The sequence below is a fragment of the Podarcis cretensis genome (assembly GCF_951804945.1).
Source record: "Podarcis cretensis genome assembly, chromosome: 10".
In the NCBI taxonomy this organism is placed as follows: Eukaryota; Metazoa; Chordata; class Lepidosauria; order Squamata; family Lacertidae; genus Podarcis; species Podarcis cretensis.
In genome coordinates this window covers 68,067,229-68,080,419 of record NC_137179.1, presented here as the reverse complement: position 1 = coordinate 68,080,419, position 13,191 = coordinate 68,067,229, and the positions used below count along the sequence as shown (strand labels likewise).

Here is a 13,191-nt window from a genome sequence, read left to right as displayed (position 1 = left end):
AAGTGCAAGCCTTGTAACATAAGGAAAAGGGAATATCACATTGGAAGAAGAAGAATACAACAAATTGAAAAGAAAACCCAACTTGGTTTACTGTGTAAGGACTAAAATCAAAGTCATGTTTGAAACTGATGGCATTGGAGAACAAGCTTACGTCAGGACATTAGAAACACTTTAGCTTTAAGTCTCATTAAACCTGGGCGAATGCGAATAGCTTCTTGGCAACCTAATTAATCATTGCAGTATTCTTGGGAGGTATTATTCACTACTGAATAGCTTGTTTTCTATTCCCTGATTTTGATCTGCTTAAGGACCAGTTTGCTAAGTATATCGCTGGGTGGTTGCAATGTGTTCAAGGGTACCCTTCTCAATTGAAAAGTGGAGGAGTTACAAACCTTTATAAGAACAGGAGGGCGGATGTGTTCAGAATGCAGACAATATATTTAATGTCCACCTCACTTAGTGTCTTTGGCCACACTGTGACATTCTGGGGTGTTAGATGTTCATGAGCATTTTCTGCATTGGTGTCAGGATGATTGGTGATAAAAATTCTGAAGGCTGCAGAGCATAGCTCCTGGTGTTTCGGCTCTAGACTAGCTTTCTGGTTTGTATACAGTAGCAAATGCCTTGTTTGGGCGAAACTGATTAAAATGACACCATTGTGCCCTCAACTGCAGTTCAGTTGCCTAGTCACTTGCTTAGTGTCATAATAAATTGTATGAAACTGGAGAGAGTTAAGCGAACAGTTTTCCCTGTTCATGCAGCTGTGCTTTTCCCTGTGCTGTGCTGAGGACAGACAGCGCACATTTAGTGGTGAAATTCAGGATTACTGAAATTCAGGTTTGCAGTGGCTCAGTTGCACATCATGGTAAACCATAGAATTCTGTGTATGTTCCCCTAACCCTAGAGCAAACAACGATCCCTACCTTATTTCTGCATCTAACCTGGGAGTTATAGTTTGTTTCTCTACAAACCAACCATACTCGGTTAGTCAAGAGCAAACCTTGTCTGAACATGGTTGGGTGTTTTGGAACACGGCAAACCATGATCCTCGGTTTGGATGTAATACTAAGCCAGGGATTGTGATTTTTGCTACTGCTGGAGGAGCAGTGAAGCAAGAGCCATCTGTGTGCTCACAGTAAACCATTAGCTATAGTGTAGTTTGGCTCTGTTCATCTGTCACAGTAATGCCTGTGGGAAGTAGGTTGGCCACTGTGAACAGGATTAGGTGTGCCTTTGGGTTCTTCGAGACACACAAAAGTAACAACATATTTTCCATTTGCAGCTGGTTACTTATGTGCATTTAATAGCTTACTGGCCCACTTTCTAGAGCTGCTAAACTTAAAAATGAGTTGCTGTTCATAATGAAAGAATAGAGCCCTTGATGAAATATACACGGGCAGCATAATGTGTAAGGTGAATAAAAGGTAAAGGGACCCCTGACCATTAGGTCCGGTCGTGGCTGACTCTGGGGTTGCGGTGCTCATCTCGCTTTATTGGCCAAGGGAGCCGGCATACAGCTTCCAGGTCATGTGGCCAGCATGACTAAGCCACTTCTGGTAAACCAGAGCAGCACACGGAAACGCCATTTACCTTCCCGCCGGAGCGGTACCTATTTATCTACTTGCACTTTGACGTGCTTTTGAACTGCTAGGTTGGCGGAGCAGGGACCGAGCAACGGGAGCTCACCCCGTCGCAGGGATTTGAACCGCTGACCTTCTGATCAGCAAGTCCTAGGCTCTGTGGTTTAACCCACAGCGCCACCCGTGTCCCTGTAAGGTGAATACTTGTACAATTAAGTCTCAATGACTTTGGTTCACACACAAAAACAACACCCATGTTCTCAGACTTCCTGTTAATATAGTTGAGAATCTAAGTATTGCCATGCTGAGTCAGACTAAGATCCATCTAGTTGTCATTGTTTCAAGAAGTGGACAGCTGGTAATCAGAGGCAGGGTATTGACATAATTATCCCTCACAATTTTAATCTATTTTAAAAGCAGATAAGAACTATGCCCTAAATATTCCTCTCTCTTGATTTTGTGAGCTTAAAAGTGCTGTGAGGAGAAAACTTCAAAAACATGATAGCAGCATTCCTCCTTTTAATAACGTTCAGTGCCATATTTTTAATTTGCTGTTGGTCTGGCACTTGTTGCTGCTTCTTCCTGGATAAGTCACAAGAGAAGATATGAAGATGCCTTCCTATCTAGTCCAACATCCTGCTCCCATAGTTGTCAGATGGGAAACCCACAAACAGGACACAAAGACAGTAGTCCTCTCCTTCTGTTGTTACCAAATGATTGGCATCTGACCCTGGAAAGAGTTTATCACTATTGCTTGGTCCCTGCTCCTGCCAACCTAGCAGTTCGAAAGCATGTCGAAGTGCAAGTAAATAAATAGGTACTGCTCCAGCGGGAAGGTAAACAGCGTCTCCGTGTGCTGATCTGGTTCACCAGAAGCGGCTTAGTCATGACAATAAAGCGAGGTGAGCGCCTCGACCCCAGAGTCGGCCACGGCTGGACCTAATGGTCAGGGGTCTCTTTACCTTTTACTAGACACATGGTCTTGCACTAGCTGTTTAGGAATGAATACACTACAGTCAAACTTCGGTTCTCAAACGGCTCCGTTGCCAAACATTTCAGCTCCTGAACGCCAAAAGCCCAGAAGTAAATTCTCTGGTTTTCGAACCTGAACATCTGACACGGCTTCTGCTTGAGTGCAAGAAGCTCTTGCAACCAATCGGAAGCCGCGCCTCAGTTGTCAAACGGTCTTCCGGAACGGATTACATTTGACAACTAAGGTTTGACTGTATTGAAAGCTAAGGACAGCATGAGCATTCTGCCCTTGGTTCTTAAAAGCAAGAATAGTAAGGTAAAGGGAACCCTAACCATTAGGTCCAGTTGTGACCGACTCTGGGGTTAAGGCGCTCATCTCGCTTTACTGGCCAAGGGAGCCGTCGTACAGGTCATGTGGCCAGCATGACTAGCCGCTTCTGGCGAACCAGAGCAGCACACGGAAATTCCGTTTACCTTCCCGCTGGAGCGGTACCTATTTATCTACTTGCACATTGACGTGCTTTCAAACTGCTAGGTTGGCAGGAGCAGGGGCCGAGCAACGGGAGCTCACCCCGTCGCGAGGATTCGAACCACCAACCTTCTGATCTTCATGTCCTAGGCTCTGTGGTTTAATGCACAGCTCCACCCGCATCCCAGAGAATAGTAATGACACCCAATAAATCAGTGAACATAGAATCATAGAATCATAGAGTTGGAAGAGACCACAAGGGCCATCGAGTCCAACCCCCTGTCAAGCAGGAAACACCATCAGAGCACTCCTGACATATGGTTGTCAAGCCTCTGCTTAAAGACCTCCAAAGAAGGAGACTCCACCACACTCCTTGACAGCAAATTCCACTGTCGAACAGCTCTTACTGTCAGGAAGTTCTTCCTAATGTTTAGGTGGAATCTTCTTTCTTGTAATTTGGATCCATTGCTCCGTGTCCGCTTCTCTGGAGCAGCAGAAGACAGGAGTGCCTGGCGTGCTCTGGTCCATGGGGTCACGAAGAGTCAGACACGACTAAACAACAACAACAACAACAAGGCCAGGTCTTACATTTGAAAAACAAGAATATTGCTGGAAAGAATAATGGAAAAGGCTGTTACACAGTGGTAGAGCAACTGTTTTGCATACAAAAAGTCCCAGGTAGACCAATGATGTGACTTGATTTCCTGTGGAACACATGTGTAATGTGTCATTTCAGCTTCAACCTTCATCAGTGGCCTGGATCTTTTCCTGTGTTCTGTGTTGAAGATACCGTCCTAGAAGGCACATATTTGCTAGTTGCAAGTTTAGAGCTCTGTCTATACTGAACATGAACTTGAACTAGTACCTGGCATCTCAGGTGGTGCAAAGGGTCATTGTGGCTGGCTGTTAACCAGAAGGTTGGTGTTTCAAGCCCACCCAGGGATAGCTGTGGGCAGGATTATTGCATCGCAATGGGTTCAACTAGATGATCCTTGCAACTTAAAATTATTTGATTCTGTACACATCAGAAATATATGCTGGTTTCTCTCCATGCCAAGCCAGCTCCTATACCTGCTATTTAGAAAACATTTTATGGGTATGCCATGTTCCCTGTTAGTAAAGAGCAAGTTGAAGAGTGTCTGCCTCTCTCCTCCACCTCCCCATGATTACTTTTAACAGTTATTCTGGAAAGTGACTGCACTAGCCCTTTAATAATGCATCCCTTGGGCTCCTTGGAATTCCTGCTTGCTTTTGCAATAGCAACAAAGTTGATTTAAAACCAGCTGGCATTCTGTTTATACCTCTCCAGGGGTTTGCTGAAAAAGTAGGTCTGAGGCAGATGGAGAAGAATTCCTGGAGCTCTCAACTTGCCAACACTAATGAGCATGCTCAGAAGCAACAAGCTCTGGGAATGGCTAAAGAAGCTATGGGAATTGGAGAGGCTAATTAAATGTGACAGTTGGGAAAACAAGCTGCCAGGCATCTTGGCTTTCTGATCCTGTGTGACAAGGAAAGTGGGGAGTTGGTGGAGCCAAAGTCAACAAAGCAATTGGAAAATGTATCATCCAGGGAACACCTGACTCCAGTTTGAGCTAAGAGAAGATAGCACCTTTGGCCCTGGGCTGCCATGGCTTTTCGGTTGCTGAAGGAAAGGCTTTGAATCCCATCAGCCGTGACTCAGCTGGAAGAACGGAAGTAAGAGCCAAACTCAGTGGAATGCCGAAGGTCTCAAGAAACAGCAAAAGGCTGAGATTGCTTTGACTATGCGAGGACGTTTTTTTGTGGGAGCTGTTCTTTGGACATGCGCAGTGTGACATCATCTAAATAATCCATCAGAGGTTGATGGATTGATCCAACGTCTTTGTCTCATATAGAATCATAGAATCATAGAGTTGGAAGAGACCACAAGGGCCATCGAGTCCAACCCCTGCCAAGCAGGAAACACCATCAGAGCACTTCTGACATATGGTTGTCAAGCCTCTGCTTAAAGACCTCCAAAGAAGGAGACTCCACCACACTCCTTGGCAGCAAATTCCACTGTCGAACAGCTCTTACTGTTAGGAAGTTCTTCCTAATGTTTAGGTGGAATCTTCTTTCTTGTAGTTTGGAACCATTGCTCCGTGTCCACTTCTCCGGAGCAGCAGAAAACAACCTTTCTCCCTCCTCTATGTGACATCCTTTTATATATTTGAACATGGCTATCATCTCACCCCTTAACCACCTCTGCTCCAGGCTAAACATGCCCAGCTCCCTTAGCCGTTCCTCATAAGGCATCGTTTCCAGGCCTTTGACCATTTTGGTTGCCCTCCTCTGGACACGTTCCAGTTTGTCAGTGTCCTTCTTAATATAATAAGGTACAGGGCCACATGCTATGTGGCAGGGGTTTAACCCTTTATCCTGTGCCATATTTCAAAAGCAATCCACTCACCCTGGAGTTGCTGTTGCATTAAGGCAATTGTGGCTGCTCCCATGACTGGTTTTTTTATTTAGAAAAATAGGAAATAATTACTACTATCAGCAGATCACCACCATCTAATCTAATTTGGCCTAAATCACCTGCTGCAATATGCACAAGTATCTGAGGCTGGTGAAGAAAGGAATCCGTAAATGAGGTGAGAAGTTGTAATTCCATTTATGTGCCTTATTTTTCTTCCTATCTGGTAGAATGAGCATATTTGCCCATTAACCCTTCTTTCCAGAAATACCACCTCGTACACATTGGGAGAGTGAAGGCTCAGGTTTCCTAACAGTATAAATAGCATGTTCAGTTATTTGCTTTTAAAAGAAATTAGAGGCATGAGAGCCTATCATGAATCTCTCAGGTTTGTGTCTCGTTTGTCATCCTAGTTTGTGTTTCAGGGCACTGTAGCCATTAATGGAGTGACGAAGGAAAGAAGATTTTTGGTGTTTCCAGCAAGGTTGGGAGGAATGAGTAAGCAGCTTCATTTCCTGCTGCCTTCCATGCAGTATTTTGAAGTGCTCCAGTTGAGTGAATAGGTCTCTCATCTTCACATTCCCTCCTGCATTGCAGCTCAGCTAGAAATCCTAACATTATCTGCACTTCTCCTAAGTCAGGGCAGGAGAATTTTTTGGCCCTCCCGGATGTTATTTGCCTACAGCTGACATAATCACTGACCATTGACCATGCTGACTGGGGCTGATAGAAGTTGTAAGGCCACAAGTTGTCCACAGGAAGACGCCTGCTATCTTCAGATGAAGATGTAAATGGAGAACATCCTGAGTGCTATACGTGTGAAGATGGAAGTTATTTCTGCCCAGGGTTATAAGTCTCTGCATGCCTGTGAATATGGAAACCAATTTGTAGAGTTTCACCATCCTTTAGAATCAGGTCCCCAGATAGAGGGGTGAGGCTATGTAGACAGGAGAGACTTGATTCTTGACTTGCAGTCTGGGACACGGCCAAACCCTGCTGATTCTCCTGGTTCCTAGGATCTCTATTGTGTTAAAGGCAGAAGACTGCTCTCCAGCCTTGTTCCTGCAGTAGAGATTTCAAAGAAAATGCAGTGTAGCTCCCAGGTGCAGAGCATATAGAGAGGCCCTGCTTCCCTTATGACAGGGGCAGGCAGCCTAAGGCCCATGGGCCACAAGCAGCCCACGGGGGTCATTTAACCGGCCCCCAAGCTGTCCTTGAAACAAGCTGCCTGCTTGGCGAGTTCCCGCACACTGCGCTAAACCGGCACAGCACGGGGACTCACTTCCACGGTGCTGGAAGTCGCATCTGTGCAGATGCCGGAAATCGCGGCCGCACGTGGGGGATCCAGCCCATGGAGGGATCTCTGCTGGAGTGAACAGGCTCAGGCGAGGTAAACCTTGCCAACCCCTGCCTTATGAGACCTCAAGATGTTCATGGGCTCTTGCTTAGCATATTCTGCCAGTTATAAGGATGGGCGTTTTGATAATTACAAATGTAAGCTACTGAGCAGACAGCTTCATACCGCCTAACAGGGATGCAAGATGACAAACTGACTAGCATCTTTATTTACTGCATTCCTAAGAAAACATTGGACTTCACTTTAGTGGGCAGCTGCAGTGCTGCCTGAAAGGAATCTACTAAGCCAATTACAGTATTGTTTGCTTCAAGACACTTCAAACGTGGATAATCAGCCACTATTCATCACTGTGCACCTGCTCAAAAAATACTAATGGCAATACTAAAAGGAGCTGATGGGATGTGAAGCTGTTATCCTATTGTCCGTAATTTAAACTGACGTAAATGCAAGAATCTGGCCATACAAGGTGGGTCAGAGAAAGAATTAGATGTGTTGAATCCACTTGTTTAGTAGGGGAGAAACCCACAGCGCATGTGCGTAGTGCTGCTCTTCAATGCAAAGACAAAAATTGCCTCCTCTACCCTTAATTACTAGCAATAATGGGCGAATATATAACTATTTTACCATGTAAGGCTTATCACAAAGGCTCTCATGGTTACTGGAGTCAGCCATCACACTTCATACAAAACAAGCGGATGAAATGAGAAAGAAGAGATTGTGGTTGCAGCTGATACAATCTTTACAATATTTAAGCCTACATGAGATTTGATTTATTTATTTTCTATAAGGGACTGCCAGATATAAACATTTTCAAGTTCAAGGTGGCTAATGGTATGAAAAGACAGACAAAGCAGTCAAAAATTAAAGCCAAACTGATGGGGGGAAACTAGACTGTGAAGGGGAGCAGTTTAGGATTTGTATTGGACACCTGCTTGCATTCAAAGCATGCTCTCTCCCTGTGGCTTTCAAATCTGATCATAGGCAGGTTCCCCAAATCAAAGAACTGGCTGAGCTTCCAGGAGAAACCATTTCCTAATCCCAGTTCTCATTTCCCCCCCTCCTCCATGCGATAATGGATCTGCATACGCAGTTGCATAGAGAAATACGAACAGCCATGTGTGAAGTAGAACTACTTACCAGCTGGCAGCTGCTGCAGTTGGTAGTCTCTGAACAAAGGAAATGTGGCCTGTTTATTTTGACTGCACACTTGCAGTCAGAATTCGGTTAATTTTTTACATTCTACAGCATTCTGGTTTTTACGTGCTTCAGAAATGTTGTTATTCTTTCCCCGTGTGAGAAACTTGATGATCATGGCATTCCGCCTTCTGGGCACTTATGCCTTCTGTAGCATGGGAAAACCCTTCCACAACTGTGTGTAGGATCTTACTCCAGGGTCCTAAAGGAACAGTGTGTGTTTCGCTTGCAGAAAAGGTTTGAGGCAGTTCTGAGCTTTAAAAGAATCTCGGAAGAGCAGCAAAGCAACAAGAGTCTTGAGGCATCTAACAAATTAATTATACAGCATAAGTTTTTGTGGGCAAGTGGGCTTGACTGCTCAATGCCACCAGTTCGTTTCTGAGCTCAGTTCAAGATTCTGGTGCAGATGTACAGTGCCCTATACAACTTAGGACCACGATATCTAAAATACCACCTCATCCTTTGTATACCTGAGAGGCCCTACTGCAGATACCATCTCATCAGGAGGTTCATTCTGTATGGTGTAGGAATCATGCCTTTAATGTGACAGCACCTACCCTTAAAAACTCCATCCCATAACATATCACACAAATATCATCTCTGTTTTCTTTTCAGCAGCTGTTGAAGACAAGCCTTTTAAGTGGAGATATTTACCCCACCCTGTTCTGTATCTGTCTGGATCCGAAACTGGTTTTCTTTATATTTTTATGGCTCTGTTTTTATTGTAATGGCTTCGGGATGTTTCATGAGCAACTGTTCCTAAGTAAAATAAATGAATAAAATTATTTATTAGCTTTTTAGGTACCACGAGACTTATTTTGTTATGGGTGGGGGGTTTTTTGGGGAGGGGGTGCTGTGGGAGACTGACACAGCTACCCCTCTGGAGATCAGAAGAACAGCAATATTTGTCCACCTTACCCTCTGAGGCAGGAAAATAAGCAACACTTCTGAAATACACAGGACATCAATTTTTGCCAAGTTTCTGTCTATAAGAATAATTCAGCAATGGAATAAGCTGCCTGCGGTATTATGGAACGGTCTCCTTCTAGAGACTTTGCCTGCATGCAGTGATCTGCTTTTAGCCAGAAGGCACGATGTTTCTCTGGTCTGAGTCTGCCTGCTATAACTTAATGATTCTTATTCTTTCCTTCTAGCGCTCACTTTATCCTTAAGCCTTTGTTTTGCTCTTTGCTTATAGATGTTGGTTTTACCTTTAAACCTTTGTTTTATATGCTGGCTATCTTGCAGATGTTCAAATGAGACCAGACTCAAAACTGAAGAGACATATTGGGCATATAACTTCTGCCCTACACCATACTCTTGGACAGCGCTCGTGGGACTTATTTTATACCTTGTTTTCTTTGCACCAGGTAAACAGATTTGGCGTGTTTAGTTTTCATGTGAAATAAATTGGACCTGTGGAGCTGCTATATTCCAGGAAAAATTCTAGGACTGATAAAAGTCTTAGACATATTTGTGTGCCTGCCTCACTTCGAGGAGAAAATGATGAGCGAACTGCCTCTCTTGCCTTTATTTGAACACACTGTCTCCTTGGCCACCGGATTGAAAACCTCTGTTCTCTGACAAGAGTGGGCAAGGAGATATTGCTTTCAAATAACTGGTATAACCCAGTTTACTCACTCATCACTCTCTCCCCCCCCCCCCCAAGAAAGACGTCCGTGTGAGAGCCTCAGGCTCATATTGGATCAAGAACTCTCCTGGAATGTAACAACTCAACAGATTGACCTTTGTAATAATGATTAATATTATCTTGCTACTCAGCCTTTGTTTTACTATACCTTTTTGATTTTATATTTTTTTCCCCTGTGTTACAGGAATTTCTCCCCCTTTTCCAGTTCCCTTAATGTTGCTGTTCACTTCCTTGATTTTAAATAGCAATGAAAAATCAAAGGAGGGGGATTAAGCTACATTCTCCTGCCATTTCTACATATTGTTAACACATTCCATACCTCATTCCTTTACTTAAAATAACCCCCCAAAGGCCCACGTATCTCTTTGCTTTTCTTGGTGCCCTTGCCAGTTTCAATATCCTTCGTATATTCCTCTTGCTAAAACTATCAGCTCCATGTGCTGAGTGTCAGTGTGTTGAAGAGTTAGTTCATTTTAGCATTGTAGGAGCAAGCATTTAACTACACCTTAGTTTACGAACTTAATCCGTTCCGGAAGTCTGTTCTTAAACCAAAGCGTTCTTAAACCAAGGTGTGCTTTCCCATAGCAGTGGGGGACTCAATTTACAAATGGAACACACTCAACAGGAAGCGAAACATGTTCTGCTTCCAAGGCAAAGATTACAAACCAAAACACCTTCTGGGTTTGCAGTGTTCTTAATCCATTAATCATAAGCTAAGCTATTCTTAAACTAAGGTACCACTGTATTTAAATAATTCTATTCAAACTGAACTACAGAAATATGTACAATAGATTTTCTGAACTACAGAAATATGTACAATAAAGAGTCATCTTTCTAAGCCATAGGAATACATACAATAATGGTTGGAATACCTCCATCTATGCATCAATAAAAACGCCTTCCTGTTCCCAAAAGCATCCTTTCATCAGATCCACAGTTAGGTATTCTTCAATCTCCATTTCCTTCTGTCACTCCCAACAGACACTAGAATGTACTGAATAATATCCCCCCCCCCCAAATATAAGATTTAGATCTCTGAGTAACTTAATTTTTCCTCATTTGGCGGCTTTCTACTGAAGTAAAATATTACTGTTCCAACATTTTGTTTGTACCACATCCCATTTTTGAAGATCCTTTGGTATTTGATGTGAATGTTTATTAAAATTAATTTTGTGGCATGTTTCTTTTAAAAGGAATGGGACCAATGCCATGGACAGTAAATTCTGAAATATACCCCCTTTGGGCTAGAAGTACAGGAAATGCCTGTTCTTCCGGCGTGAACTGGATTTTCAACGTCCTAGTGTCACTTACATTTCTGCACACAGCTGAATATCTGACGTACTATGGTAAGAAGTGTGTTCTGTCTTAAATAGTACCAAGATCATTGCGTTTAAGATCCTTGGAATTTTAGCTTTTCATCAGCTAAGGTCTCGATGGGCAGTTTAGCGTTCCTTTTTAAAGGCCTCTAGAAAACTTGTGTATATATCCTCATTTCAAGACTTTGTGTTGCTAAGTTCTGTTTCTAAAAAGCATTCCCAAAGCTGTATTAGTGCTTTCGGTGGTTTGTGAGTAGTTAAACTTCCAAGTAGTAGATGTTTTACATTTTTTAATCATTTGGCTTTAAGGACAGGGCCACCCATCTCTGAGTCATCCCAGGCAGGCCAGTTTCAGGGTTGAGGTGCCCTTGGCCACATGCTCTCTGTTGGTTCCCCAACAGTTGTGCTTGGACCCATAAATTCTAGCTCTCCCAAAACGTAATGCTTGGCTGTGTGACATTGTGGTGACAAAAACCCATGTTGGCATGGAACAGTGGAAAGTCTGGGACATTACACTTTAGGAAAGCTAAGGTGGCATCCAGGGCCTGGTGTGGAGACTCAGCAGTTACCACCATTGACAGGGGAGCCTTGCCAGCTTCACCATGATGCCAGGATGTGCCTGGGGCCACATTCCTGAGTGCAGGCCTTCAAGTCATGCTGCTTGTAATCTAGCTGATAACGGTAAAGGACCCCTGACCATTAGGTCCAGTCACAGACGACTCTGGGGTTGCGGCGCTCATCTCGCTTTATTGGCCGAGGGAGCCAGCGTACAGCTTCCGGGTCATGTGGCCAGCATGACTAAGCCACTTCTGGCAAACCAGAGCAGCGCACAGAAACGCCGTTTACCTTCCCACCGGAGTGGTACCTATTTATCTACTTGCACTTTGATGTGCTTTCAAACTGCTAGGTTGGCAGGAGCAGGGACCGAGCAACGGGAGCTCACCCCGTTTGGGGGATTAGAACCGCCAACCTTCTGATTGGCAAGTCCTAGGCTCTGTGGTTTAACCCACAGCGCCACCCGCGTCCCATAATCTAGCTGATAGCTTTGCCCTTTTCCCAAAAACCCATATTACTGAGTTCCCCCAGTCTCTCTCTGTGGTAACTTGCATTCTTTTGGAAGTCTCTTTACTAAATTAATTTTAAATGAGATTTGAGTGTTATTGGGACGCCATCATGGTTTTGCAAAAATTAAATATTTGGAATCTTGACCAGTGTAATTATTTGAATGCATATTAAAATGATTATTTGTTTCTGAAACCTTCATTTTAACTTTGCTAAGATATATAGTAGATCTTTTATTGTTGTGACCTTGTATTTTGTTTTAGAGGAAAACTTTCTATTAACTCTGTGTCTGGGGGGTTGTTTGTTCGTTTGTTTGTTTGTATTGCAGGAGCATTCTTCCTTTATGCAGGATTTGCTTTCGTGGGACTCATTTTCCTCTACGGCTGCCTTCCTGAGACGAAAGGGAAAAAACTGGAGGAAATTGAATGCTTATTTGAGAACTCACTGTGTACATGTGGCATTTCAGATTCAGATGATGGGAGGTATATTGAATATATCCGGGTGAAGGGAAGTAATTACCATCTTTCTGACAATGATGCTTCTGATGTGGAATGATTTTCAGCTGCTGGTGTATTTAATCAAGCCGGGGTGGTGTTGTTTTTGGCAGGGGGTGGTGTGGTGGTGAAGGAGCTGTTCTTGATGACCTCACTGCCCTGCTTCTGGTCTGGTTTCTCCTTTCTACTGTCTTACCCAGCTTCACTTTCCTGTTCCAAACCATGTCATTTGAGACGAATACAGCAAAACAGGACATTGATCTTTCAATTAGTCAAAATGGGACAATTGTGAGGGGGAGGGATTTATTCTGGGAGGATACAAACATTCCAGGTGGGTGTATGTCTGAGGTCCTAGAATTGACAATAGCAAACTCAATTGATGATATATACCATGCATTTTTGTTCCACTTGAAGAAAGTGAAAAAGAACAGCTAGTCAGAAACCAGATGAATCATTAAAGTATGGTTACCTGGCAACCGAGGGTTGATACAAAAGTGCTCAGCCTCTTACAAAACAAGCGTGAGAGAGAGAGAAATCGGCTGCATGCTGTGGAAATTGTAATTTAATATTATTACTTCTTTCAAAAGTAGATGAATTTGTATGCAAGGAGAAGGCAGGGTGTTGCAGCCCTTTGGGTTCCTTCCTTCCTTCCTTTGGGCATG

At 43.6% G+C, this 13,191-nt stretch overlaps 1 protein-coding gene across 1 annotated transcript in view; it reads left to right on the top strand.

Moving 5' to 3' along the window:
* SLC2A13 (solute carrier family 2 member 13) overlaps positions 1-12,951 on the top strand; it is a 98,691-nt gene extending 85,740 nt beyond the window's left edge. The window contains exons 8-10 of the mRNA XM_079994218.1: positions 9,255-9,376; positions 10,851-11,003; positions 12,364-12,951. Of these exons, the coding sequence (XP_079850344.1) occupies positions 9,255-9,376; positions 10,851-11,003; positions 12,364-12,590 (502 nt within the window). The 3' untranslated portion in view covers positions 12,591-12,951. The remainder of the gene's footprint in view (positions 1-9,254; positions 9,377-10,850; positions 11,004-12,363) is intronic.
* Positions 12,952-13,191: the final 240 nt, after the last annotated feature.